Source organism: Labrus bergylta, chromosome 7, assembly GCF_963930695.1.
Source record: "Labrus bergylta chromosome 7, fLabBer1.1, whole genome shotgun sequence".
Lineage (NCBI taxonomy): Eukaryota > Metazoa > Chordata > Actinopteri > Labriformes > Labridae > Labrus > Labrus bergylta.
This window is the reverse complement of record NC_089201.1, coordinates 29064104-29091830: the sequence shown is the minus strand read 5'-3', so window position 1 is coordinate 29091830 and position 27727 is coordinate 29064104. Positions and strand designations below refer to the sequence as shown.

The 27727-nt window shown below is 41.9% G+C and overlaps 1 protein-coding gene across 1 annotated transcript in view; it reads right to left on the bottom strand.

Annotated features, from left to right (window-relative positions):
* Positions 1 to 27727, bottom strand: part of pclob (piccolo presynaptic cytomatrix protein b) — a 61800-nt gene that overhangs the window by 9049 nt on the left and 25024 nt on the right. The window contains exons 15-34 of the mRNA XM_065957320.1: positions 20885 to 27611; positions 18881 to 20448; positions 18509 to 18774; positions 17328 to 18147; positions 15262 to 16309; positions 13359 to 13427; positions 13005 to 13031; positions 11314 to 11402; positions 11117 to 11192; positions 10894 to 11019; positions 8583 to 8691; positions 8293 to 8360; positions 7966 to 8189; positions 7023 to 7070; positions 6804 to 6934; positions 5833 to 5859; positions 5260 to 5353; positions 4248 to 4319; positions 3622 to 3928; positions 3050 to 3244 (exon numbers count right to left, since the gene is read on the bottom strand). Of these exons, the coding sequence (XP_065813392.1) occupies positions 3050 to 3244; positions 3622 to 3928; positions 4248 to 4319; positions 5260 to 5353; positions 5833 to 5859; positions 6804 to 6934; positions 7023 to 7070; positions 7966 to 8189; positions 8293 to 8360; positions 8583 to 8691; positions 10894 to 11019; positions 11117 to 11192; positions 11314 to 11402; positions 13005 to 13031; positions 13359 to 13427; positions 15262 to 16309; positions 17328 to 18147; positions 18509 to 18774; positions 18881 to 20448; positions 20885 to 27611 (12091 nt within the window). The remainder of the gene's footprint in view (positions 1 to 3049; positions 3245 to 3621; positions 3929 to 4247; positions 4320 to 5259; positions 5354 to 5832; positions 5860 to 6803; positions 6935 to 7022; positions 7071 to 7965; positions 8190 to 8292; positions 8361 to 8582; positions 8692 to 10893; positions 11020 to 11116; positions 11193 to 11313; positions 11403 to 13004; positions 13032 to 13358; positions 13428 to 15261; positions 16310 to 17327; positions 18148 to 18508; positions 18775 to 18880; positions 20449 to 20884; positions 27612 to 27727) is intronic.

The window sequence follows — 27727 nt, the reverse complement described above, 5'->3', positions numbered from 1 at the left end:
CTTCACACCCCCAGCTATCAGTCACTGACAGTGATGCTGTCTTGTCACACATAACTTTGACTGAGCATCACATAACAGCATATCAGGGGAGGAACCAATCAATGGATTTGACAGCTTGTCCTTCAAGCAGTGCAGTGTATAACCGTTTTAACGGACAAACACCACACTTATTTTCCATCATTGCAAAAAAATGAAGGTCACTTGGATTCATTTACCCATTCATTTAAAGGCTTAAGATGCGATTTTTCACACTTAAATGGAATAGAAAGCAAGTATATCCTCTGAAAATAACTCTGTGAGTCATGACTGTCTACAATGGGTGTAACACCCGAGTCCCACTGTCTGTGATGTTTTCAGAGTTTTCAGAGTCCTATCTTCACTTTGTTTACATCGTCAGGACGGCCGGCTGACTCCTCCCCTCGTGTATAAAAGTTGTTTAATTGAGGGACTAGAGAAAAGAAGAATAACATACTGTACTCACTGCTTAACTGTGTTTCTAGATCACGCTCATTTCAGGTAAATTTACATGCAGTGTGAAGATACCAGCATAATAAAGATCGCTAGCATTAGCATGCTAACACAACAATGCAGCGCGAGTTGTTTTGGTTTCATGCTGGTGCTCAAGGGCGACATCTGCTGGATCAAAAAATCGCATATTAAGCCTTTAAAGTGAGACAACAGTGTATATTTCCTCAGACTTAATTATTTATTTGGGGTCCCCTTGCTGCTGTTGAGTCATGCTCCAGCCTATATTATGGAAAAGAATGATTAGTTCAGGGAATATGTAAGGTGTTTCTGTCTAGACAGAAGGGTGGGTACATTCTGCTCCTTCACAGTGCCCACTCCCTCACAGTAAAACAGAGACCGATAGAATAGTTAAATGATGTGTGAAAAACAACATCACTTGATGAAATAGCTTGGAAATCTGTTTCTATAGCCATGAAAACATATTTATTAGAGCTGTACCAATTGGGAAACTCAGGGCCGATACTGATGTTGGAAATAATACTTTAGCCGATTGCTGATTCTGATGTTTGTTTCATGACTTCTTCTGGTGTCAGACCACCACAATGCCAACATTTTCTCTCATGTTTGATAATGAAAACAAGTCAAGTCTGTTCATCAGGGGACTTCATCTGCCTGATAAAAAACCTCTTCTCTGAACCAGTTTTAAGATGAACTAGACATCAGCATTAAATGGATTTGGCACAACAAATAAACATCGGCTATTGACATTGGCTACATAATTTGCCTTTATGTTACCGTTACCGATGTTAAACCAATGCATCGGTGCATCCCTAATATTATGTCAATAGCAGGCAACATAAAAACATGCACACTCTCAGACAGAAACAATCCTAAATGCATACAAATCTTTACATGATATTTAAGTTATTTACCTCAATAGTTTAACATTTGGTTTAATGGCAGACTTTATTTTATTTCTGTTTTTTTGTTGATATTTTTTTATTGCATAATTGTTTATGAATAAGTATTACAAGTATTTATTTTTCCTATGTTGCCTCACCTTCCCTCGAAAACTTGTTCCCCTCATGGTCAGCTGACCGCTTTACTCTCATTGGCCGGGGGAATGCAGAGTGAGCCTCCTGTTGACTTTGACACCTCTCAGGTGCGTCTGTGTTTTTGATTTAGGCCGAGGGGGTTTAGGAGAGGATTGGAAGGGGGAGGGGGGAGGGGCCTGTGTGCCGGACCTGTGTGAGTCTCTGTGTGTTTCTTGTAACTTATGTTAGGGTTCATTCATATGGCACAGACATGCACACACACAGAGGCTGCAGCATCACAAAGCCCTCAGTGGCCAAGGGAACAGTAGCCAGGGAAGCGGCAACTGCATGCTTAAATAGCTCTGACTCAGGACAGACTTAGCTTAGAAGGGGATGACAATTATTATTATTTTTCATTATGAGGACATCACACTACACTATACATAAACAGAAATCGATATTGTTCATATCATGTTAATTTGGTTGAAGACGTGTGAAGGATTGCCATCCCAGTTTGGTTTCTATTCAGGGGTCAGAGGTCTCCACACTGGGGTTCGGTAGAAACCATATATGCTTGGGATCGGCGCATGCACATTTTAAGTAGAGACACAGGAATCTGGGTGGTGCTTTTATTTTTGGAATAATAATAAAATACACATTTATTTATTAGTTAGTCAAAAGACAGTTAAAGGCTTTATATGCGATTTTTTCATCCAGCAGATGTCGCCCTTGAGCACCAGCATGAAACCAAAACAACTCGCGCCGCATTGTTGTGTTAGCATGCTAATGCTAACGATCTTTATTATGCTGGTATCTTCACACTGCATGTAAATTTACCTGAAATGAGCGTGATCTAGAAACACAGTTAAGCAGTGAGTACAGTATGTTATTCTTCTTTTCTCTAGTCCCTCAATTAAACAACTTTTATACTCGAGGGGAGGAGTCAGCCGGCTGTCCGGGCGATGTAAACAAAGTGAAGATAGGACTCTGAAAACTCTGAAAACATCACAGACAGTGGGACTCGGGTGTTACACCCGTTGTAGACAGTCATGACTCACAGAGTTATTTTCAGAGGAGATACTTGATTTATATTATATTAAAGTGTGAAAAATCACATAGAAAGCCTTTAAATTCTCTTCTGTGTTAATATGGCATTTTTAGACTTCATGTAGTGCTTAAAATATGTTACAGAATATTTAGTGCACCAAATGTGTCGGATTATTTGAATTTAAAACCTAATTAAAGAAGACTTTTAATTCAATTTAAGGTTATTGTATATGTCAGATATTTGACTTTTCTTCTGACTTTGATTCTGTTCAGTCACCGTGTTAGTAAGATTGATCTATCTCAGTTGCAACAGGAATAACATTAAGATAATAGATCAAAGGATAAGTTATGTGGACAGAGGAAGCAAAGGTAAAATGTTAAGGAGGTAAATAACATGGCGGACGATGGTTTTTATCAAACAATATCGACAAAGCTTGCATGCGCTGGAAAAACAGGAGGCATGTCACAGGAAGTGTATTAAAGGCAGGGGCGGGATTTACTTGGTTGCAGGCGGGATTGTTGCACGGCAGCCTCAGCGGCAGCGATGGCTATCCCAGCGTCCTCGAGGTGGGCCTGAGTGACGCTGCTCTTGCTTTGGCTTCGGGAGGGACCGTGGGAGCGCAGTTGGCCGTCGGAGGAAGACTTGGAGCTGCCCGGGCTGCTGTGAGACTTTTCTAAAGGCAGCATCTGCATATCTGCAGGGAGACGAAATGAAGGGTTGTAACCGCTAATATGACGAGAGAGAGACGAGCTGAAGATGAAAATTATTCAAACTGTGAGAAGTATTTGATTTTTTCTGCTCCAAAGGGGTCCTAATTATTACCTTGTAGCTGTTGACAAGCAAATGAAGGGTAATTACAGCTGTCAAGATACGATTATTGTTGTTTCTATGGCAACCGTCTCTTTCTCTGTGTCACAACTCAGTGACCACATTTTAAATCACAGTTTTTTTGACACAAACAGAAACTTGCTGAGAATAATAATTTCTGTTTCATGATCCAGAACCATGCAACTGCTTCACACAAATGTTAGCATTAAGTAGATGAGGTGCTTTAGGTTACGATCACTTTACCTTTGGCTGGATCAGGAAAGATTCCGTGGCTTCTACTCTTGATCACAGAGTTTTTAGGTGAATCGTGACTCCCATCTCCAAGTCCTGATCCTTGACTCTGTCCTGTGCCATAGCCATGTCCCATCCCAGGCCCCGATAAGTGGCCCTGGCCTTGGCCATATCCCTGACCTTGACCAGATCCAGAGCCCGGTGGGCCTTGTGCAGCATGGTGTGCTCTGCTGTGCTCAATGCTCTCACTCTGCTCCATCAGAGGCAACCAGCGGGGCGTGTTGTCTAGCTGGTTGGTGTTCGATAAGTCAATCAACACCTAGGATCCAATTAACATGTACAGCAGCATTGAAAGAAGGAAAATCATAACTTTGAAAGCAAGCCCAACACAAATGTTCTACTTAATTTAGATAGATAGCTGAACACAATGCAGGCTTAAGGCATAAAGTAATGTTTGTTTTCAGAGCTTTTGGGAGGACAAAGTTAAAGCTGAGTGTATAAGGCTTTTTTCCTTTCTATAAAAAAAAGCTGGTCATTCCAAAAATATAAAGGAGTAAGAAAACGTTCGCATGAGGTAGAATACAAAACGACTTTGACATTTCCAGACGTGGGCATTCAAGATTCCGAAAAGCACTCACTTCTCCGAGGAAGTCGTTGGAGGAGGATCTGTCATAGTCCCACACTGTGACCTCCAGCGTCTTTTTCTTTAACTGCATAGAGAGCGTGGAAAAGAGGAGAGAGAGAGAGAGAGGGCAAAGATTATGATGACAGATCTTGTATGTGTGTTTTGTAATGTGTTAGCTAGAGATGTGTGCGTGTTTGTGTGCAGGTGGGCGGAGGAAGCGTGACAGAACGATGCAGTGCATGAATGAATGCACACCCACAGCAGGAGGGTAATTCACTGTAAATGCTGAGAGAGTTGCATTAAATGTCTTTTCCTTTATGTGTTCATACATGTGTTCAAATACCTGTGAATTTGTACATGTGTGTGTGTGTGTGTGTGTGTGTGTGTGTGTGTGTGTGTGTGGGAGAAGATGGAAACATATCTCAGGGAGGGAATTTTTTTTAAAGGGTTGCCCCGGTGATGAGACGTGATTAATCAGCAGAGCCGATGAATCCCCCTGTCTCCATAGAGGGCTTCTAATGCCTGACCACCCAAAGCTTCCATATCTGCACTCAGCCCTCGCAGCGGTAATTACTGTCTGGGGTGGCGTATCTGTCACTAGCAACACATACTTCTTGGGAACTCAGACCCCCAAGAATAAAAAAAAAAACACATGTCCAGACACACAGCAGCACAATGGCAGACTGGCAGGCACAAGTTTCAAACGCTCTTTTTTGAGGTTCAAATAAAACAAATTCAGGCTGTCTGTGTTGAGCAGAAATGATGGTTTGTTAAAATTGAAGTCTTGGGAGTGCTGATAAGAGGCTGCGCAGGGTTACTAAAAGCAGCCTCAGGGATAAGGCATGAGGACAGAATCCTAACAAGAGTATATAAGATGTCCACTTCACCCACAAATGGCTCACAGCACAAGCAGTAATTGAAGACAGAGTGAAAGTGTGTGTGTGTGTGTGTGTGTGTGTGTGTGTGTATGTGTGTGTGCACCTGCATGAGATATGTGTGGTGTCGCCCTGCACAGTACTATATACCTGCTCCAGATGGATGTTCTTGTAGATGACGGTCTGGTTCCACTCGGGGTTCAAAGTCCTCTGTGCATACTTGGTCCTTCTCTTGTTATCAGCGCTGATAAGTTATGAAATTCAAAAATGATTTATCAGTAAGAAAGTAACATTTCTCTTCAGTGCTTGACTCCATTGGCAAACATTCACCAAACAAGTCATACTCCACAAATGTAGACTGAGTAGATGCTTTTTTATAATAGGCAACCTCCTGTTTTTGGAGACACCAGACACAAATTTGAATGTAGATGTTTACTTAAACTGAAAATATGTATTTTTTTTTTTTTTTTTTTTTTACAAAATAACAAATCTGTTCAGAGGTAAAAATCAGAGGAGAGTCAAAATTGAGAGGCATGGAGAGAAAAAGGCAATGACAGGACTGTTTTTAACACCATGAACTACAGCAGATAATTGGACAAACAAACAAAGGCCACAACAGAAGGATGGAGCAACTGCTTTGGAGGAGACGTCATTTACAGAAAGGAAAAAAAAAGAATAACACTAACAAAAAAAAAAAAAAAGCAAAGATCAGCACCACACTACCTTGCATTCTGGACAACCATGACTTGGCTGAGGGAGTCCAGAAGAGGAAGAGGAGGGCAGATATCACAAACAAGAAAAGCAAAAACACAAAAAAACAGTCAGAGAAGCCCAGAAGAGCTCAAAAGTAAAGGCAGTAAAGGATAGAGAGCTGAGGCAATCCGTATTCTTCCCTTTGGTGTATTGCTGTTTTTTGTGTGATGCAAGACCCCCCCAAAAAAATCCTCGCTTACGGTTGAATGACTAATTCAGAAATGTTGTTGTATAGCACTATAGCTGTGCACTGTGCTGCTAACGTCAAATAAATTCATTTCAAAATGCTCATGTTACAGCAGGAAGCAAAAGTGCTTTCCTACCGAGCCTTCGCTTCTAACCTTTATAGCTTGTAAGGTAGAGAAGCTTTATAATCTCATAAACAGGTCTGACGGGGTTATTATCTAAGAGCAGATACTACGCAGAGAAGATAAAAGGCCGTATCGATCCTTTCTCCTGCTATTCACGGGCTCCTGGGACTATGGGGGAGCAAACAGGATATGAGGAGGAAGCTGCGGACATACGTAGATCTAGGGGACGACTTTAAAAATACTACGAGGGAAACGCGTGAAAATTCATCATTGCGTAGGGTTTTTACCAATGCCGTTGGGAAAACAATTTGGTAATTTTGCAGTGTACCAAAGTATCCTGTCATGGCTCCGTTTTAAATATAAAACACCCAACCACTGACTCAGCAATTTTAACCAATTTGAATCCAATTCCACTACGAATGAGTGCCTCATATCATCCTGTCCAGTCTCATTCTCTCATACAAACTCCAGTAGTTAGTCAGTTCCATACAGCACAGCACACTCGGTACAAAGTCAGAAAGAAATAGGGGGGAGGGGGACAGAGACAGAGACAGAGACAGACACAAAAACAGGAAAGGCAGACACAAAGACCAGACATTCATTAGAACTTAAAACACTCTCAGGACTCACCCTCTCCCAGGTAAGAGGTAGACCTTTACAAAGGGGTCAGAGTAGCCGTCGTTGTCTCTCGAGGCCAGGTTTCTAGCCTGCAGGACGTGGACGATCAGGTTTCCGAGGTTCCTGTCGTAGTTGATCTGGAGCTGAAAGAAAAAAAAAAGTGAAAGCTGTGAGTGAAAGACTGACAAACGAATGAATGATCAAGTAGTTTTTTTTAAGTGCTTAGCCTACCTGAATCTCCCCAGTGATTGGGTGTTGTGTCCTAATCGGATCAGTTGGCTGCGAAACAATTGCAGAAAAAGTTCTTACAATGACAGCTTCATGATTGGATCGTAGAGACAGAAACAAAACTCGGGTCAAAAAAATAAAACGTTATGCCGGTCGCTGTCAGCAGTTACCAAGTGATTACGTTACAGTGATTGGTTCTCTGACATAACTTCTCAAAATAAACAGCATATTGTCAGCTCACTGAGGAATAGTATTTGTAGGGATGAGGAGATGAAGAGTAAAGATGTCTGATTGGATCTATAAGCCTCAGGAGAGACTTGACCATCTGAGCCATGCTATCGACTGGAAAAGTCCTCCAGTGAAGTTTGAGAAGCTGGATCAATCATTTGAGCTACTTCCAGGAATACGTATTGTCCACTTCGGTTTAGGTGCTGTCTGCCAAACAAACACATTAGTTTTGTCCTTTTTTTATGCTAGGTATTTATCACCAGATTTGATGCATGATGCATAATTCATTTTCTTTAACAATCAATGATTTATTTATAATTTCACTCGTGAATCTCTTGTGTATTTTTGTCATCATTTCAGGTGTAATGGACACCAAGGGTCATGCGCAGTACCGCGCTAATTTCTTGTTCTTCTATAATTGGCCTGTCCCCCCTGATTGAACACCGGAACACACCATTTGACCTTCATATACAACCTGCCCTTTGTACTGTTCTATGATGCAACACTAATGGAGAAGCATGATGGATCACACAGAGTTCCACAGGCCGTGGCTTCAGAGATAGATCCATACTTTAATGTGTTGAGAGCAGATGTTCTATTTTACAAAATGTAAAGCTGGTGCAACATGTACTAGTTGTATATCCCAACACTGTGACACCCAAAGTGTGTTTCTGAGGCGTGGTAGCAGAAACTATGCTAGAATAGTCAAATTCGCTACCTTTTGCCGTTGTTTCTTGTTTATGGCCGGGGATGCAGGCTGGCCAGGGCTCGGTACACCGCTTGAGGCTGCAGATCCAGTACCTGAGTGGAGGAGGGCAGAGCGCTCCAGCGCAGATAGGACACCCAAACCTCCAGACCCAACACCGGGACCCTGCTGCTGGGACACCTTCTGCAGCTCTGCAGCTAACTGCTTAGGATCGACTCCTGGTGAACGCTGCCCACCTACTGAGACAAATAGGTATAGTGATGCAGATTGCATTCATGTGAAATAAGTACACAGATACATGCATGCATGCAGACATATCAACAAAATCCTTGTACATACCAGCCTTAAGCTGGACATGGTGCTCCAGGGCTTGTGGGTGCTCAGGGTCAGACAGCATGTTAAGGTCACTGTTTGGATCCATACAGGAAATGTATGATTGGACTATCAACCAGTGTAACTAAGCAGTAATCATTCATAGTGGTATTTGACGGATGAAGGGGTGTGAAATGAAGAGAGGGGAAGGGAGGGAGGAGACAGGCTGTACATGGGTGCAATGTTACCATATTGCGACTAAAGATGTCGGAGTTTCAGTGGGACAGAGGGGTAAATGGTGACAGATGCAAACTCACAGTCTCACACAGAGCTCCGCCTCTGCACATGGCTGGCCCACGATGCTCTGCACTTCTTCATAAGTCTTTCCTGTCAGAGTGATTCCGTTCCACTCTAACACCTGCATTCCTGTGGTGTGATAAAAAGGTAAGCGGCAGGTTCAAAAGAAGGGTGTTATCAATTCCCAGACAATCTGCTATACTGTACAGCCTGAGGCCAGGCATTTCACTTCGTCTCAACATAAGAAACAAAAAATCCATCTGCCTACGCGCTCAGAGAGCAGATGTGATATTTCAATTTGCAGTACACCCAGTGGGAAAGTGAAAACATTTAATTTTCAATTAGGTTTTTTTTGTTGACTTTGTCATCTCCTCATGCGAGCATTTAGAGCAGCAACATGACAACTAGAGTAAGCTTGTTTTCACACAAATAATTAAAAACAAAGGATGGCACCACAGAGGTAGAGGTGAGACAATGCCTCCAAAAAAATGTTATATGAAAACCTTTATGTTAAAGGCTTTATATGCGATTTTTTGATCCAGCAGATGTCGCCCTTGAGCACCAGCATGAAACCAAAACAACTGGCGCTGCATTGTTGTGTTAGCATGCTAATGCTAGTGATCTTTGTTATGCTGGTATCTTCACACTGCATGTAAATTTACCTGAAATGAGCGTGATCTAGAAACACAGTTAAGCAGTGAGTACAGTATGTTATTCTTCTTTTCTCTAGTCCCTCAATTAAACAACTTTTATACACGAGGGGAGGAGTCAGCCGGCCGTCTGGGCGATGTAAACAAAGTGAAGATAGGACTCTGAAAACTCTGAAAACATCACAGACAGTGGGACTCGGGTGTTACACCCATTGTAGACAGTCATGACTCACAGAGTTATTTTCAGAGGATATACTTGATTTCTATTCCATTTAAGTGTGAAAAATCACATATTAAGCCTTTAAATTCTCTTCTGTGTTAATATGGCATGTTTAAACTTTATGTAGTACTTAAAATATGTTATAGAATATTTAGTGCACCAAATGCGCCGGATTATTTGAATTTAAAACCTAATTAAAGAAGACTTTTAATTCACTATATACTATACTACTATACTATAATATACTTGATTTCTATTACATTTAAGTGTGAAAAATCACATATTAAGCCTTTAATGTTTCAGTGAAAAATATATTAAACACAGACACACAGCAAACTTGTGCCTTCAAAGGCCAGAGCTGTGTGAGGCCTCACTTACAGGACTGAAACCTGGTCTTCTATAAACCAGCTATAAGGACATATAAAGGCTAGTTCCTCGGTATGCTTCTGCAAGAGCCAAGTGCTGCTCTCTATATAACTCACTGCATCCTCCCCCACTTCATTTCTTCATGCACCTAAAGGCATGTTCCGCTGCCATTGTCCTTTAGTGGAGCATATACGACGCATGACATTTGCGTAATTATTACTTTATTACTCAGCATACAATATAAGTAAACACATGCCTGACCACCCCTGTTATTTAATACAGCGCTTATTTGCTTGTAAAGAAAATAAAATGGAATACATCCGTCCAAGAGCAAATACATAAGCTCATCTGCCCTTCACCCCGTCCCTTGTGCAATAGTTAAGCCATTGCAGCCCATTTGGTGGGTTTCCCATTAAAGAAAGAAGCAAATAAGCCCTAAAAATATCAAACTGCGTGAATTTCCATGAATACTGTGCCTCTTGAAATAATGAACATTAGGAGATTAATCATGTGAGAACTTTAATAAACTAAAATGTAATTTAAGTAGGTTTATTTCTTCACAGTAATGAGACTAATTATTGTGTATGTGTTTGTCTGTGCCTGGTGCTGTGTTTTTGTGTGTCTATAGCAATGCTAAATATAACCTAATGACTAACACAGCCCAGCGCTGGGCAGGGTGAGATGACAGGATTTTTTTTATTTTTTTCTGGGTTGGATGTGATGTGCTGAGAAGAGACATGACAGACAATAACAGCAGAAGGCTATACAGCAGCAGCTCTCTTTCTCCATCTGGAATTCAGTGATTCATGCAGGGATTTTCTTTTGTGAATGGTATTAACTTAAAGGTTAATAATGATTTAAAAAAAAAAAAATCAGTTCAAAGCATTCATTTCTCAGGCACTAGAAATGGTGTATCATGTACTGTCTGTACCAGACCAAGCAAAGTCAAATCAAAGCATCTCTTTTACCTTGATTTGAAAAGCTCATGTTTTGAAGCTTTTTCCTTACAACTCCCAACATAGGAACTTAATGAGCAACTAAAAACTTACATTAATACATATAAATAGCACCTCCTTTTTTTCATTCTTCTCTTACCCTCTACAACTTTTCCTGTTTGTTCTGCTGCTCCACCGGGGATGACCTTGGCGATGTAGGCTCCGATCTCTCCTCTACTGCCCGGAATCAGCTTCCCACCTACCACTCGGATCCCAAGTCCATTCCCTGAGAGAAATTAAACATGCAGATAACTACAACAAAACTGCAATAAAACATGTTTTTGCACTTGATTTTTGTGAAATACCAATGTAAAGCATTATACCAGACACACTGGTGTCCTTCAGGTCTCTCTTAAGCTTGAAGCGAGTGTGAGGGAAGGCATAGGGGACCAGTTTCATCTGAGAGAGATTTTAAAGAACAGCATGAGGGAAATGGGTTTTCCTTACAGCAATAAAATCACATTCACAAAGTCAAAAATGTATGTAAGGAAAGACTGAATGCTGTTAGCCTGACCCTCACCTGTCTCCTGTCTGACATGCTCCCGCTCTGCGGATGTCCTTCTCTTGGCTTATCAAACCAATCGGTGTCCTCGTTCCTTAGATGGTAGGCTGAGCAGGGGAGAGGAAGTGGTTAAAAGCTGCGTACACAAAAAAAAAACACACTCACGACGGTAGCTTCCAGCTTCCAAGCAAAGAACTGTGTTTCACATTGTGGCAATGACAACTTGGGGAAGGACAAGCTTCTGATAATGCATCACAACACTTGTATCATCTCAGTTTTACTCGAATGCAGTACAGATCTCTGATCAGACTGGATAGGTGAAAGCAAAGAAGTATGAACATTGTTCAACACTATCCATTCAGTCTGTCCGATCAAATGATCACTGCAAAACACTGAATGAAGGATGAAAACATTTTGAGAGCATTTAAGGTTAGGCATGCTTTGATACCATGCAATGCTCCCCGTCTTGGTGTGAGGGCTCTTTTAGGCCAAATTTGAAATGTTGCTTTACATACAATATTTCAGCTGAAAGAAGCCCTGGGAAATCATGTATTACGATATAGAATACTTTCATTCCAAACAGTGTGGGTTGGAGTTGTCCCATTGTGTATGATTTTTCTTAAACACTGTCTAAAAATGATTACTTAAATACAAATGCTAATCAACTACTACTACTGTAAAAACAATTTCTGATACAAATATTTCAGAAGGGAAAGGGGGAAATATGCATGATATCTAAATCCTTATCTTTCATTTAAGCTAATGGTATGCCTTAAAAAACATACAACTGTAATGTGTTACTTTACTATGTTGAGGTATTTATAAAGTACTATAAGAGCAGTATAAATAACTAAAAACGTACCATATAGAGATCTGATAACCTTTCAATTTGGTTTATTACGCCTTGAAGATACTAGTTGCTGTGTGCCACATTACAGTATCATTATTGCAAACCCTGAACATTTTATATATCTCTACTAAAGAGACGTTATAGAGCCATGATAATAATGCCAGGTTGTTGGGAATGTCCTGCATTTTAATTTGTGTCATTAATTGCCGTTAAATATTAAATATTGTCACTATATGGATATAATGTGACTAGTTTTCTGAGGAGATGCACCGGAAATGATGAAGAAATGCCCAATGATTCTTTATGCTGAAGGTAAATGTTGCCTTTTTATCTACCTGTATTAGAATAGGAAGCACTGATCAGTTTTTAACATTACCTTTGAGTTGTATGATCTAGAATGATTGCATTAATAACATAGGCAACATCGACCTTCAGAATACTATAAAATGCCTTTTACATATATACACTGGATAGCAATTAAAATATATTTTTTGTGGAAACAATTGTGTATGATCACACAATATACACGTGATAGCAAAAGTGCATGAACATGAATATTGGATATGGGTCTGATATGTTTACAGAACCACTGTGATGTGCAGTCATTCCAGAATGATGTATTTTGAGTTCACTTCTATAGGACACATGACATATTTCCAGTGCCACTGAGATGGTGTGTCATTCCGGAATGAATCTGACCATGTCAACTACTCAAGTTTGGCTAAATGACATGTTTTGTCTATGAGTCTGGTATGTTTACAAATCAACCAGAAACAGTGCGTCATTCAGGACCATGATATGCGGCATGGAGGCATACAGTCTCTGTTGTAGCTTCATGGAAGTTGGGATGCTGTCTCACCTTCTATATTCCAGTTTGGGCCTCCAGCTGTGGTACAAAGTTGTATGTTTTTTTTCAGAAATGCATTCAACCAAGGTTCATAAACAGACTTAAGGAGTTGTGCTAAGACTAGAACTATAGTGAGAATACTTCAGCACATGCACTAAAAGCACTTAGTCAATATAAGATGCATGCTTGAAATTACTGCACATCTGACATTACTAGCCTCAGAAGGTTTTCAAATTTAAGCAGAAGTAATGTGTACAACATTTAAATACATTTTAGGGGAAAGGCCAACAATAACTTAATGTCAAATTGAGACGTATTAGTAACAGGAAAGTGAGGGGTTTTAACTAATACTGTAATATACTCTACCGTGTCTGATACTTTCATGAAAGATTCTGGCATCATCTCTGTTCAAAACCAGCATGGACTCACTTAGTGCTGTAATCAAGGCAGATGGAAACTTTCACATAGGGTCAGGATAGATATTTTCTTAGAATTTAACTATACTGTTCCTCAGTTAACGGTATAGAAACAAACCTGACAAATTTTGCTAAATGTAAATGTGAAGTGTAATGCATTTTTAAACTTTTCTTATAGACAATATGGATGCTATGAATCCCTTTTTTCAACTAAGTCTTAATCAGGTTGCTTATAAAATCAGTTATTTATATAGTTCACAGTGTCTAAGTTTGAAAGAAGTGCATAACATACTGTATCAAAATAAATGTACAAAGTAAAGAACTAATATCTGCAGAGATTCATTTACCAAACGTAATGGAACACTACCAATCCCACACTTAAAGATATGGGAATAGTTCATGTCAATATTTATCAATTACTGGGGAACATGGACAACTCACATAGCCATTAGACATGCAAAACAGCAACCGGCAAGCATAAAACATACACTTTATTAAGATGGAAATGAAGAATGTATTGCACGACATGCATGGATGCAGAGTTAGATACAAATAGAAAAACAAAAGATAAAAAGTAACAAAGACAGACACCTAACATAAAGGAGTCAATGATATGATACTAAAAAGTTAGTTTTAACAGTACATATTTGCATAGAAAACCTCAGAAGAAAGTCATTGTTTTGCAGAATGAGTCCACAACGAAAGAAAAAACTTGAATTGGTAGGTGTGATACTGGCTTACAAAGAGCTAGAGAAAAGAAGCTACACAAAGTGATTTCCTTGAGCATAACTGTATAAAGCTGAAAAATATCCAGACCACCATGATTCAGCCGTACTTATTTAATCTTACAGCAGCTTATTCTTTATTTAGGTATTATAAAAAGGTGACTTAAAATATAAATATATTTATATTTGAGGCAACTGCAGAGTAGGAGTAGGAGCCATAAAAAAAGACAAGCAAAAAAACAAAGAGGGAATCCCAAGACACTCCTTTCTGTACCTTGTACAAATATGTTATTGCAGATTTCAGATGCTTTAGAGCATTTCAAAGACTCTAAATCCTTTGACTAAACATTAAGAATGTTCTTGATTACTTAAATAGTATGCAGGACTCTTGGTAGTGTATGTAAACAAGGAGATCATTAAATTCTACATTGTGATAACTTATAATGTTTCTTTATTACAATGACCTACATCTTTTTAATGCAGATGTTTTCATAATACATAGCTTAAACTTTTATATTAGCTGTATTACCTTTTATTGTTATCTTACTTTAAAAGATTAGAAGATTATTCAGCCCAGTGAGTATGTTTCTCAATTATTTCTCATGTCTGCCATTAGCCTATGTGTCATTACCTCTCTAAACATGAGTATTTTTTTATCTTCCATGCATTTTCTGACTGTGCCAGGTGTACATAGATGATTTAAAAAAATGTGTTTTTCTAAGATTTAAATAAAGTTAGGCATTTTACTAAAATAATTTAGCCATAATATGGGGTTATGGGGTTAAAATTAAACTGAGAAGAATTAAAGGCATGGCAAAAAAAGCAAAATAACAAAGCATGCTAGTGAACTCAGAGATCAAACATGGATAGAGCTGCTAAGTCACATACATAAGCTCAGGCTTAGAGTATTATGTATCAGTGAGTAATATTTTAAAAATAAAAGAAATAGCATGCAAACATGTACATGACATTTACTGTTAAAGGTGGAAATATGCAACAACAATTATCTGGAGAACGGAATTGAGAAAAAAAACACTTCACAAAGTCAGAAGGATGACTCAGCATTAGCATGCATGATAAGCAGGTCCAAATAATTGAGTTGCTGCAACAGTCTTAGGTTCCATTTACCTTCACTGTCAGACATTGCACCTTGCAAGTCATCCATGATGAATGCGATATCTCGATCATAGCCTTTTGTCCGAGATTCCTCCCTCATATGTTGCTGTACCTCTGGCAGGGAATGGCTGGACCCAAATTGGTCCCTGGAATCAGCTGAGATCGGTGGTAGAGGTCCAGCAGAGGCTCTAGCCATGCCCATAGGCTGTCCCACTGGACTCAGGGGGCTCTCCTCTTCAGAGTTCTGAGCCACAATGGGGATACGGCCCCGGCTTTGGCTGATAGGTAAACTTGTTGGTTTTGCTCTGGCCACCCCAGGTGCAAATGCTGCATCCAGGACCTCCCCTTCTGTTTTAAGTCGAAGTGAAGAGCTAGATAAGTCCCTTTTGATAGATAGATCCAAACCATAAACTGAAGAGGGGCGGGAGGATGGGCGAGATGAGGGTCTTGAACGGGATCCACTTGGGTAGGTCCCATCATCTTGGGCTGTTGCTCTGATAGTAGATCCCAGTCCATGGGACTGCCCAAGGTTAAGAGAACCTGCTAGATTGGCCCCCAAAGAGGAGCCCAAATATTTCTGCTGCTCAGACAAGTTTTTTCTGATCCCAAATGTAATCTCATCCTGAAGCAACCTTGCCGTAGCTGCTAGATTTGTTACAGAGGATGCCCCAGATCCCATGTAGTTGCCATAGTCAGGCTCCAGGTCCCTACTCTCCTGAATTGGGGAAAACTTAGTAATGGCCTTTGGGTCTATCATGGCCTTTTTGTTCTTCATCTGTTTCTGGTAAAGCACAGCTGCCGGGAGTTGCTTTGCAGCCTGTTTTTCAAGAGTTAGCCTGCCAATGCTATATTTTTCTCCTTTAGGAAAGTGCCGAAAACTATCACTGGGGAGATACTGGGGCAGGCCAAGGCCTGTTAAGTGTTCTAGTCCCTCGGTTCCACGCCTGAACTCCTGTTTAATTTGTTGCTTAAGTAGCTTCAGCTCATAAGGCTCCTCCATAGTGTCATCTTCGCCTTTACCGTAACCCTGAAGCCGAGATGAGCCTAAAAAATCTGCCACCTGTAAGGGAAGAATAATATGCAATACAGTAAAGACATCTATTATGTTGATCCATATTTAACTACATACATATAAGATTATGCTGCTGGATGTCTCGGCAACTCCTGGCACTCTAAACTAAACATTACAAAAACTTTGTAAGACTTGGCCAGAACCTGATGTCAGGTTCTGGCACCTTAGCACCTTAGCACCTTAGCACCGTAGCACCTTAGCACTACTGTGCTACCGCAGGCTAAAGCATATTGTGGGCGTGCCACAGAAGTTAACGGCCATACAACATGAGCTGCTGGGCTTGCCACAACGAGCCAATGGGCATAGATCAGTGATATCACACTGACAACACGTCACACTGACAATTTTTTTTCGAGGGGGGCTAGAACCGAGCGTTACATGCAGCTAATGCTGCAGCTAACAGGAGGACATAGGAGAAGCCGCGTTTCCGTGGACTTTTAATTTTTGCAAATAGATGTGCCTAAACATGCACAGGACACATGGAAAACACACTAAAGCGCATATAAAACCAGAAAAAGCATAATATGGGCCCTTTAAGTGAGTATAATTGATCTCCTTTAAGTGTCTCAACAGTAGTGTAAATTTAACGTGCAAAATAATGTATCATAATGTATTTTATGTCTCTAACAATTATTTTACATAGTTGAACAGTAACATGTTATATAAGTGATCTTTGATTTTTTTTTTTTTGCATTTGTTTACATTTGCTCTAGGTGAGTATGTTGCAAGGGTGTCTGATATAATCAGTTCCTTGCATGTTTGTGTCTGCATTTATATGCCAAGCGCTCAAATGCTTAACATTAAGGAACATTTAACTGCTGTTTATATACTTTCGCTTTTTTTACTTTTATCTTATTTTGCCTTGAACAGCCCTTAAAATTGGTATCATAGCGGTTAAAAAACAGTGTAGCAATGCTCATAAGTTCAACTTTTTACAAAGGATGTGAGACCATTAAAGAGACGAGAAAGGTAAAGGTAGTAGATATTGTAATGGAAAAATATTTACCTCTGCTGTGCGCCTGACTTCTGCTGCCCTTAGGAGCCTGTCTGCCTTGGCCAACTCCTTATCAGGCAGGCTGAATCCAGAACCTAAGCCACTGTTGCTTAGCCCTGTTGAGGTCTTAGTGAGCTCCCCTATATCTTCTATAAGCACATAGCTCCTGGCACTGTGGTGGTCAATATCGGCATAAAATGAATCAGCAGAAATGCTAGACATGGGACTTGAGGCCATGCTCCTCTCCTCTATCCCCAGTCTCAAGTCCAAGCTTCCATACTTTCCTCCAAGGTGAGCCACCCCATAGCCACTTTCTGAAGAGGTTGGCACAATGAGCAGAGGCTGGTTGCGCATCACTTCGTAATTGGTGGTCATCTTCGGCTCTAAATCGGATTGTCGCTGCTTTCCCTGCTGCAAAAGCAGAGCATGTTGGTAACTGCTTTGCTGCGTCTGGGCATGGGTCAGTGAAAGAGTTGGGTAAGGAGACCCCTGTTGGTGGTAAAGGGACTGTTGCTGGTACATATTCTGTTGGGTGTAGTGGCTGGTGGTTTGGGTCTGGGGAACATACTGGGCATAGTGAGAGTAGGGACTAGTTAGTGTGTTATACTGAGAATCAGCTTCTGTTTGAGGGGGGATAAATTGGTCAAACTCTGATTGGGGTGCTGTCCTTGGTCTCTCCAGGCCATCAGCCCTGGCCTCTCTGATGTTGCTAACCTCACTGTCTGACATGTAGTCTCGTTCCTCTGCCACCCCCTGAAGATAGGCCCGCTCTCTCTTCTCTCGTTCTTTCAGCAAGGCTTCCTTACGCCGGTTGATACCCATCTCCAGGTATCTATAGCAATAGGAAAACAAGTATATTGATCTTAAAACTTTAGCAATAACAGTCCAATGCAAAAAACAACCAAAGAGGCAAGTAACATTCTGTGTTCTCACACATTAGTACCTTACTATGTGTGAGTGTGGAGAGGTCTCACAGAGTGATGTCAAGGAAGCCTTTTAGCCCATAAGCTACCAGGGTAAAAAGGGAATCATGCAGATGAATTAGGAATTATGATTGGGTGATAGGGAGGCTGGCAAAACAATGATATCATGATGCTATCAATATTAGTTAATGAATTGATGTCAAAAGGGCTGTGAAATAGTGTTAGTTTATATATCCTGACTTTGGCTTATGTCAAATCATTGCATCTCACCGTAGCTTGGCATCAATCTCTTTTTCCTCTTCATCAAGCTCAGCCTGTTTCTTGCGAAGTTTGTAGGATTCTCTCTCCACCAGATCAAGCTCCTTGTCAATGTCCTGCAGGATCTTTGCCCGGGCTATTGTTGTACTGCGGGCAAGACGCCGACGAGCAGAGTTGGTGCTGTAGCCTGACCGTCCTGCCATAGAGTCATCATCGGGAGGAGGGTCTGGTAGTGTCCGCTTTACCTTCTTACCTGTACCAGAGGGAGAGCCTCGGCCCTAGAAAATAAAACAAAATAAAGAAATACAGTTCTCAATTATTAAAACAAAATCAGCACAATTGCTTTTAATATTGGTAAGATACAATTAATTCCATTCTGCTTACAGGATAACTGTCTGCATAGTATCCACCCATCCTGTCTTCTGTAGAAGGACTCAGGGATTTAGGATCAGACAGAGATTTCTGACCAGCCTTTAATACCCTAGGGCCAGAGGAAAATCTGGTTGGGTCAGCAGTCAACATTCTCTGCCCTCCAAGGGACCTTTCTGGAGACATGGGGGAAACTTGGTTGTAGAAGACTTTGGACTTTGAGGGAACATCAGCTGTTAGATGAGTGCTGTAGGCCACTTCAATTGGTGTGTGTCTTCTGTCTGAGTCTGTCTGACAGCTCAGACTGCCACCTCTCTGAGAGTTCTCAGGAGCTGATATATGCTTGACAATTTCCACTTTTGTGTCCATTTGGACATTAGGTCGTTTGATAGTTCCAGAGTGGTCTGTCTGAACAGATATCTCTGCTACGGTCTGAATAGCAATGCTAGAGACCTTGGAGCCATGTTTTCCATCACTGCTATGTTTTCTTGAGCGTCGCCTGGCTTTTGTAGGAGCATCCCATTCATCTTGATCCTCGTCATCAGTTTGGGCTGAGCTATCAACATTTCTCTTACTTTTCTTCCTTCTTCCAACATGCTGCTTCTCTGCTGAGTCTTCATCATCTGTCTGCACTCCACTATCAATTATTTTTTTCCCTGTGTCCTGATCAGCTTGAAGTTTCTTAACTAAATTAAGATGGTCCTGACCTTCCTCCAACTGTCTCCGTAAGGATGGCGTTGAACACTCATCTTTGACAGGCCAGTATTGGCCACTGTCCCCAACCCCTGCATATTTAGCATCTAGAAGATTCCCTGCTGTTCCAGTACTACCATAGTGTTCATCTAGCTGGCGTTGGAGTTGCAGTTGGAGTGTTTGGATTTGTTGTAATTGTTCTTTCTGCTGGGCATAGGTTTCCTGCTGGGCCACCATGTGGGCATGGTGCTCTTCCTCTTGCTGAAGGAGTAGCTGCTGTTTCAGGGCCTGTAGTTCCTCAAGCTCTCTTTGGACCATAAACTGCTCTTGTTCACGATATCGCTGAATCTCTTGCCTCTCCCATTCCAGCTCCTCAGCAAGACATAGCTGCTTAAGCTTCTCTAGCTCTAGAAACTCCCTCTCCATCTGATACTGGGCCATCTTAGTGTTGTCTAAACCAGGGAATATGGGGGAGGAGGCTAGGGCATCGAGAGAGGCTGCAATTGCTTCCAAGGTTGTGTCTGAGTACATATCTGGGTAGCCTGTTATGATGTCAGCCAAAGCAGTGGGAAGAAGCTCCTTGGGTATTCCTGTATCAAAAGCAATTATCTGTCCTGGGTCGGTACTAGGAATGAAACCATACGGATGTGGCAATGTCTGGTTCTGTACTGTTGATGTAGGTGTTAAGGTACTACTAAGGATGGAGCCTGGCTGAGTGGTAATTGCATATGTGGATGGGACTGGAGCAGCTACAGAAGAATAAACTACTCCATCAGAGGCTCTTAAAACACTATTTACACCAAATCCAGCTGAAGGGACCTGGGAGTATGGAGCTGTAGTCATCCCAGGGTAGCTTCCAGTAGCTTTGCTAGTGAAGTCAAGAGGTATACCTGCCATAATCAAATAAATATTTATTTTATTTTTTATTACATTATAATGTCAGAAACAAATATGTTCTGTAAAGGTTTAAAAGTGATGCAATTTGGATTTACAAAAGACTGCCACTGCGCATGCATTTTGGCTAGCAAGATGCAAAACCAAAATATTGAGGGAGAACACGCAGGCACACGCATGCATCTGTATGAAGACAAAACAAAACAAAAAAAAGCTTCTGTTAATAATAAATTCATGCATGCATATCGACCAACAAGGAAATTTGAAAGATTAAAGAAAGCATGTAAAAATAAACGATAAAACAAACAAACAAATAAACAATAAAAATACATTGCAAATAAAAATCACAAATATAAAAAATCAGTTAAATACATGCCCATGATGCAAGCTTAGGGGATGGTAACAAAAGTGCAGAAATGCCCCACTACTCACCGGTAGAAAGTTTTGCTGCAGTGAGGTCTATGGCGCCATTTGTGGGTCCACTGAGATAGTCATATTCACTCTTGGGATCATAGGAGAACAGTCCTGCCTCTGTCAGGTTAGTCTCAGACATGGAGGATTTTACACCATTCAAGCCTTTGACACCATACTGTCCAGCATGATCATATTGGTAGTGGTCATCTCTGTAGCCGAAACGGTTGTCAGGCTGCGATGTGACTGGGGGCTGTGTTCTGCAGCTTCCTGTAAATGGTAGCTTGTAAATGACATCACAGCAAACACTTCTTCTACCAGCTGTAAGGTCAACTGGAGTCCCATCATCCTCTACAATAGTAGTCACAACTCCTGGGCTTGTGCCAGACAAAGCAACCATAGCTTGCACAGGCCTGTAGTTCGATAAATCCATGGCACCTGTGGCCTCTAGAGAAAGGACAGGGCCTCCATTGCTGATAGCTGCTTTTGCCGGAGATATAGGTTGCTTTCCTCCTGGGGAGACTCCAAAGGAAAGATTCATTGGTATTTCTTGAGCTGCAGATGCTACAGATCTGGTTAAAGTCTGTGAGGTCACAGGTCTGTATACAATCTGTGCTAATGGTTCAAATGGTTTGTATGTGGTGAGAGGTAGAGGTAATGACACAACAGGGCCTTGCAAATCAAGTGGTTTTTCTGCTGGTGTGTTGTTATATGAGGAAATGGTCGCTGTACATGTGACTATTGTTATGCTGTCAGTGACAACAGACAGTGTAGTTGCAGGTGTGATTTCTGCACTAAGATTCACTATCTCAGGCTGCACTGCTGTAATTTGACGCAAACTAGAGTCACTTGAAACAGAATGTCGACATGACTCGGGTGGTGTCAGGTCCATACCTTGTTCAGTCATCTTTAGTCCAACCTTCATGGTACGTAAATCAATAACATCCCCAGGGTAGATTATCCTCCCATTCTGTTTTGGCAGAGGTTGGACTTTAGCTATGTCTGGTTGTATGGTTATTGCTACACTTGATGGAGGGGCCTGTGGGAGTCTTTCATGGACCACAGAAACGGTGGTCCTCTGGACCTCAGTGGTGACCACCTGAGTGACCAGGTTAGGCAGGCTTTCAGGAGGCTGGCCTGAAGTTGAAATTGAAGATGAATACATGTGGCTCATACTGGACACCACTTTTTCTGGTCCTCGAATCTCTTGACTCTCGATAGACTCTTGTTGAATTTTAGTGATAGTGACTGGTGCCACAGATACACCCTGTGGAATATTTTGTGAGGTTGGCATTGAGGTTCTTCTAGTGTATGCCTCAGTGGTTATTATCTCGAGAGGGTGATCATACTCTGATGGATAGTTTAATGTCTGTGGTATTTGTTCTGTTGAAGGAATTCTGTAGGGGAACTGAACAGGATGACGATCAGTAGTAATATCTTTCTCAGCTGGCAAGTTTATGACCTGTGCCAATGGTAATATTGGCTGCATAGTTATGGATTCTCTTCTGGTGGCAGCAAAGTCCTCAGTTGCAACCACCTCTGTCGGTATTTCATATGCTGAGGGATAGGTAAACATGTCACTTGAGGTGTATGAGGGCTGAACTATGGATGATATAGATGTCCTTCTCCGACTCGTGGTTTCCTCGGTTTTAATGACTCCGCATGGCATCCCAGCCAGAGGCTGCACCATCGGCGGTATTGAAGCCCTTCTTATATCAATATCCTCGGTTATAATTTCTGTGGGTGTCTCACGCTCAGGCTGCAAAGCTATGATCTCCAGAGGCACTGCTGAATGGGACATGATAGAGGATGCATTTGCTCCATGGACCTGTGGCATGTAAGTATCAGAAGGTAATTCCTGTTGTTGGATTTCTATCCCAAGAGGTGATAGTATGACTTGATTAACTGTAGGAGTGGTCATGTAAGGAACTGTAGTTTGTGGCATTATCTTAGCTATGTCTGGTGTTGGGGTAACTTCAGCTACTAAATTTGGAGGTTGCCACACTGGAGGAACAGTTGCTGCTGTTGGTATTCTTACAATAGTATCAGTTGAAATAACTTCTCTAGGTAATTCAAATGTTGAAGGGAGGGTCACAGCTTCAGCAGCAAGATGAGGTTGCAGCATAAATAGCTGCTCTGTAACAAAGGGCAGAACTTCTAGAGGCTGAACAGTTTGTGGTGCTGATTGAATTCCAGAAAAATTGTCAATTATGTTTGAACCTGTTGGTAATTCTTGCTCTTTGGAGTTGGATGTCACTTCAGCTATCACATGTTGCTGTTGAACAGGAACTTGCTGTTTATGTTCTGGTACTGGTGATCTTATATTAACTATGTCAGTCACAATGACATCAGTAGGTATATCCTGATCCTTTTCTGGTATATCAATTTGAGTTTCTTCTTGAGGGTAATGAACAGTTGAGGGGACTGCTGCTTGTCTGTTTTGGGGAACAATTGCATGCAATGGTACCCCAGAGTGGACTGGCATAGCAACAACTTCTGTCACAGGCTGTTGATGCAAGGGAAGAGTTTGAATGGGGACTGCAGGAAATAGTCCTAGAGCTAAAGCCTCAGGTGGAACTGTTATGGCCTCTGAGGCTATATTTTGATGATGATCAACAGATGATTTAGACCATGCTCCTGCTGTGGCTTGCTCTTGGGGCATTGTTATTTCCTCGGAGATCATTTTAGTTGGTGGAAGTTGCTGAGTATCTGATTGTTGTTCGACATATGGTTTCTTAATTGGAGCAGGCACACTTTGTAACTGAATAGGTGTATCATGACCTGATGCAAAAGATAGTTGTGGTTGCACATCAGAAGGTACAGAGTCTATCCTGGCTTCAACAGCTACTACCTCTAAGGGTGTCACTTGCTCTACTGCCACAATTTGAGCTGCGGGTATCGGAGGTTGATGCCTTACAGTGGGGACAGAGGCTCTTCTGACTGCAGCTTGTGCTGAAAATGCATCAGTTGGTGTTTTCTGCTCTACTGGTGTGGCACGTACCCCTGACACTTTTGTAGATGGGATGGAGCCACGTCTTACAGGTGCCTGGACTGTTATTCCCTCTGTTGGTGAACCAGGCTCAGATGGAAGGGTTATCACCACATAGGTTTGTAAACATTTTGCATGTCTGGGAGACAAGGGTGACTTTGGAGATGTTGCGCTCAGCTTTGACTCCACAGGGCGTGTGAGGCTAAGTGACAGAGCATTTGGAGGTTCTTTAGTCCTGGGCAGTGTTGCAGCTTTAGGAACCACATGAGGAGGTGGCTTAACACTCTCTCCTGGTTTATGGCTGAAAACCAGTCCAGCTGGAATTGATATAGGCTTTGGTGGTATGGGTGGAGGAGGCTTGGTGGTTTGACTAGGGCCTGATGTAACAGAAACACGTGGCAATGTTGTTGAAGCAATTGTCATAGCAACAGAAGCTGGTGGCTTTGGATAAACAGTTGGCCTGGGTAAAGTGCTGGGAGCTGGTGGAGGTGTATCTGCCACTGGTACTTCTACTGCATCTACAACTTTTGTAATAGGGGGAAGTGTTGGAGCTGAATCTGACACTTTACTGGATAATGAAGCTGAACATATACTGGGTATATTTTGGGAAGGTTGTGTGGCTTTTTGACTAGTTTGTGGAATAGAAGGAGTGGAAGCTAAGTTTTCCCCACTGGGCACTATAAAGACTACATGCCCTTGTCTTGTTTGGGTAACTACTTGACGTACAGCCACATTATCTGGCTGTAAGTCATCCATTCTTGGCTGTATGTCCACAACAACTGACTGCATTGGCTGACTAGATACTGTAGCTCCCATAGCTAAGGTGGTGGTCATAGTAGGGGTGGCATGATGAACTGCCCTAACAAGTGGCAACTCTGAGGTAGGCTCAGGTAATGACACTGAAGTAGACCGAGGGGGAGGTGGGGGTGGGACCTTCTTTTTGATTATAGTAGTTGATGCTGGAGCTGACCCGGGCCCGTGAGCTGTTTGAGTGGGAACTGGGACTACTCCTTGACGCATAGCTGGAATAGAAGGTTGTATTGGGACTGAGGGTACCACTCTAGCTTGGGTTGGAGCTGGGGTGGTAATAAGTGCTGAGACTGGTGGTGGGGCTTGTGCAGAGATTGGAGATGTGGTTGAAACTAGGTCAGGCATCTGGACTATCACTGGTCCTGGGGCCAGAGTAACAGATGCAGAAACAATGTGGACTGAAGCTGTAGTGGAGACTGCAACAGGGCTTGCTGCCACTAGTGCTGTTGGTGCTGGACTCGGTGCTGAGACCTGTGTAAAAGATGAAGCCTCAAAGGGCACCTGAGAGGGAGACGACACTAAGTCTGGCATTTCAACTACAACAGGTTCCAGAGAAGGCCTTTCCACTAGGGCTAATGCCGGGGCTTCACCTGCAATAGACATTAGTTGACCTTGAGCTGTTTGAGCTTTAGATGGATCAGAAACCACATCTGGTATAGTAACTATAACTGCAGCTGGAGTATGATCAGAGACTGAATCCCTGCTAGATGAAACTGTGGCAGAAGAAGGTGGCAAGATTTCTGGAATTGATTTAGTTAAAAATAAAGTTGGAGGTGTTGGTGTAGACAGTGGAGTTGAGTCTGATGAAAGAGGTGTTTGAGCTTGAAATGGTGATGAAGATGTAGCATTAGAAGCCAAACTGGAATCTGGAGTTGCTGGTGAAGTTGGAGGAGACACTGGTGATACAGGGGAAGGTGTCGTGGTTAGTTCTGGTGCTGATATTGGTGTCGGAATAGGTTTTGGCTGTGGAACTTCACAGACCACAGAGATGGGCTCAATATCAGCTATATCAGACAAAGGTGGGCTAATGGATGGCTCTTCTTTAGTCTCAGAGTCATCACTGGGTGTAATGTCAGAGGAAAAACCAACTCCATATTCTTCAGCAAGACTATCATCTTCTTCCTCCCCAGAAGAACATTGGGTAATCTTGAGGTCTGGTATGGGGAACAATGCCTTTCTGAGTGCCGGATCTTGGGGGACCATAGGCCTAACAAAACCTATAGAGACACTCTGAGTACTAGTAACAGCAGTCCCCTCGGAACGCTTAGGAGGTTCAGTGGGGCGTGGTGGAGCTGGCCTTTTCTTTTTCTTGATTGGCATTTCACTGGAAGTTGCATCACTTGTGAAAAGTACATCAGTTTGTCCAGTAAGTGATGTCCCTTCAGTTGGTATTGTCACCACACAGGTGTCAACAATCACCATAGGATCAGTGACCTCTGGTGAGGAAGTTTCCATGGCAGTCTGGGCCTGTTGAAACTCTTGCTCTATCATCATCAGTTCTCTCTTTTTTTGCATCATCTCCTCATAAACCTCCTCTGGGGACCTGAGTTTTTTCATCATGTCAGAGACATTGTCAGGGTTGGGTTCTTCCTCTTGTAGTTCACTCATCTTCAGATCAGGCTCCTCCACTAAGGATTCATAAAGATAGTCTTCTATTGCCATTCCTCCATAGAGTGGCTCAATATCAGGAGGACTCTCCCCTGGAATAGCCCTTGTCTTCTGGATGATTTCCTCATATGCTTCCTCTGCACTCTTTAATGATTTTGCAGCTATATACATATTTTCAAATGGATCCGGGGGAGTGTATGGTATCACTGTTGGTGAAGGCTTACGTCCTCTCTGTACTGCTCGCATAGCGTCTGTTTCTGATTCCATACTGGCAGAGTACTCAGAGCCAGATGTTCTACTTGTGTCAGTGATAACTGTTACCTGTCTCAGATCCTCTGAGGAGGAAGCATCACCAGCTGGGGAAAGTATTTTGCCATGGGTCCTGACGTCATCTTTGTCTTTCCTAGACTTATCTTTCTGTTTCATCTTTTCTTCCTCGGATGAGTCCTCAATTGTAGGGAGAGGCTGGGTTGGCTGCCTGTGTTTACCTTTGCGATGTTGTTTGTCCCCTTTGACCTTCCTGTGACTTGGACTGCTATCACTGTCCTCCTCCAGAGATGAAGCAGATGTAGGAGAAGATCTTGGAGTAAAGCCAGATACCTGAACACTAGATGATCCCTTTGAAAGGGATTCTGTGATGCTCTCTACTTCTTCATCAGTGCTTGGTTTTGTTCTCAAGACAGGAATAGCTTTCTTAAAAGCAACGTTAGTCAATGTTTCAGTAGCCTCTTTTATAGTTGTAGTGTCTGTTTTAGTGGTTATTCCCCCTGCTAGGCTCCCTGCATTTTCTGTGCTACTCTTTCTAGACAGTGATTCGACTGTCACTGAAGCATTTTCAAGCTCAGCCTCCTTGATGACATCTTTATTTTTTATATGCTCTTCTTTCTCATCTTCTGAAAGAGACATTTCTTCGTCATCACCCATGCCCATTATTTGCCTGCGGATGAACTCTTCATCTTCTATGTTGGAGTCAGCGCTTTCAGTTTTGTCTTCACTGCTTGAAGAAACATTACTAACTTTCAGCCTTCTCCTCTGGACTTTTGGTGAGGGTGAGGGTGTGATGTCACTTTCACTGCTCTCTTCCATTGCTTGAAAAGTTAGACGTCTCCTTTCAGCTATAACCTCCTCCTTCACGGTTGAGGATGTATCTGTGTTTTCATTATTTTTACTTGTATCACTAACCATCTGCCCATCCTTTAATTCCTGGAATATGGGTAAAATCTGGGGTTCTTCATCATGCTCTTCTCCTTTTGAAGTAGGCTTAGTAGCTGTCACAGGATCAGCTTTGTTTTCCAGTGTAATCTGCTCAGTATTTAGTTCTTTGTTGCTGTCATCTTGCTCCTGAAAAATGAAATGAAAAAACAAGATATATGTGAAAAATTTGAAATAATCAGGTTTTATATCAAGAAACACCTTATTTACTTAGTAACTATGAGGATTTAAATCATGCCAAAATG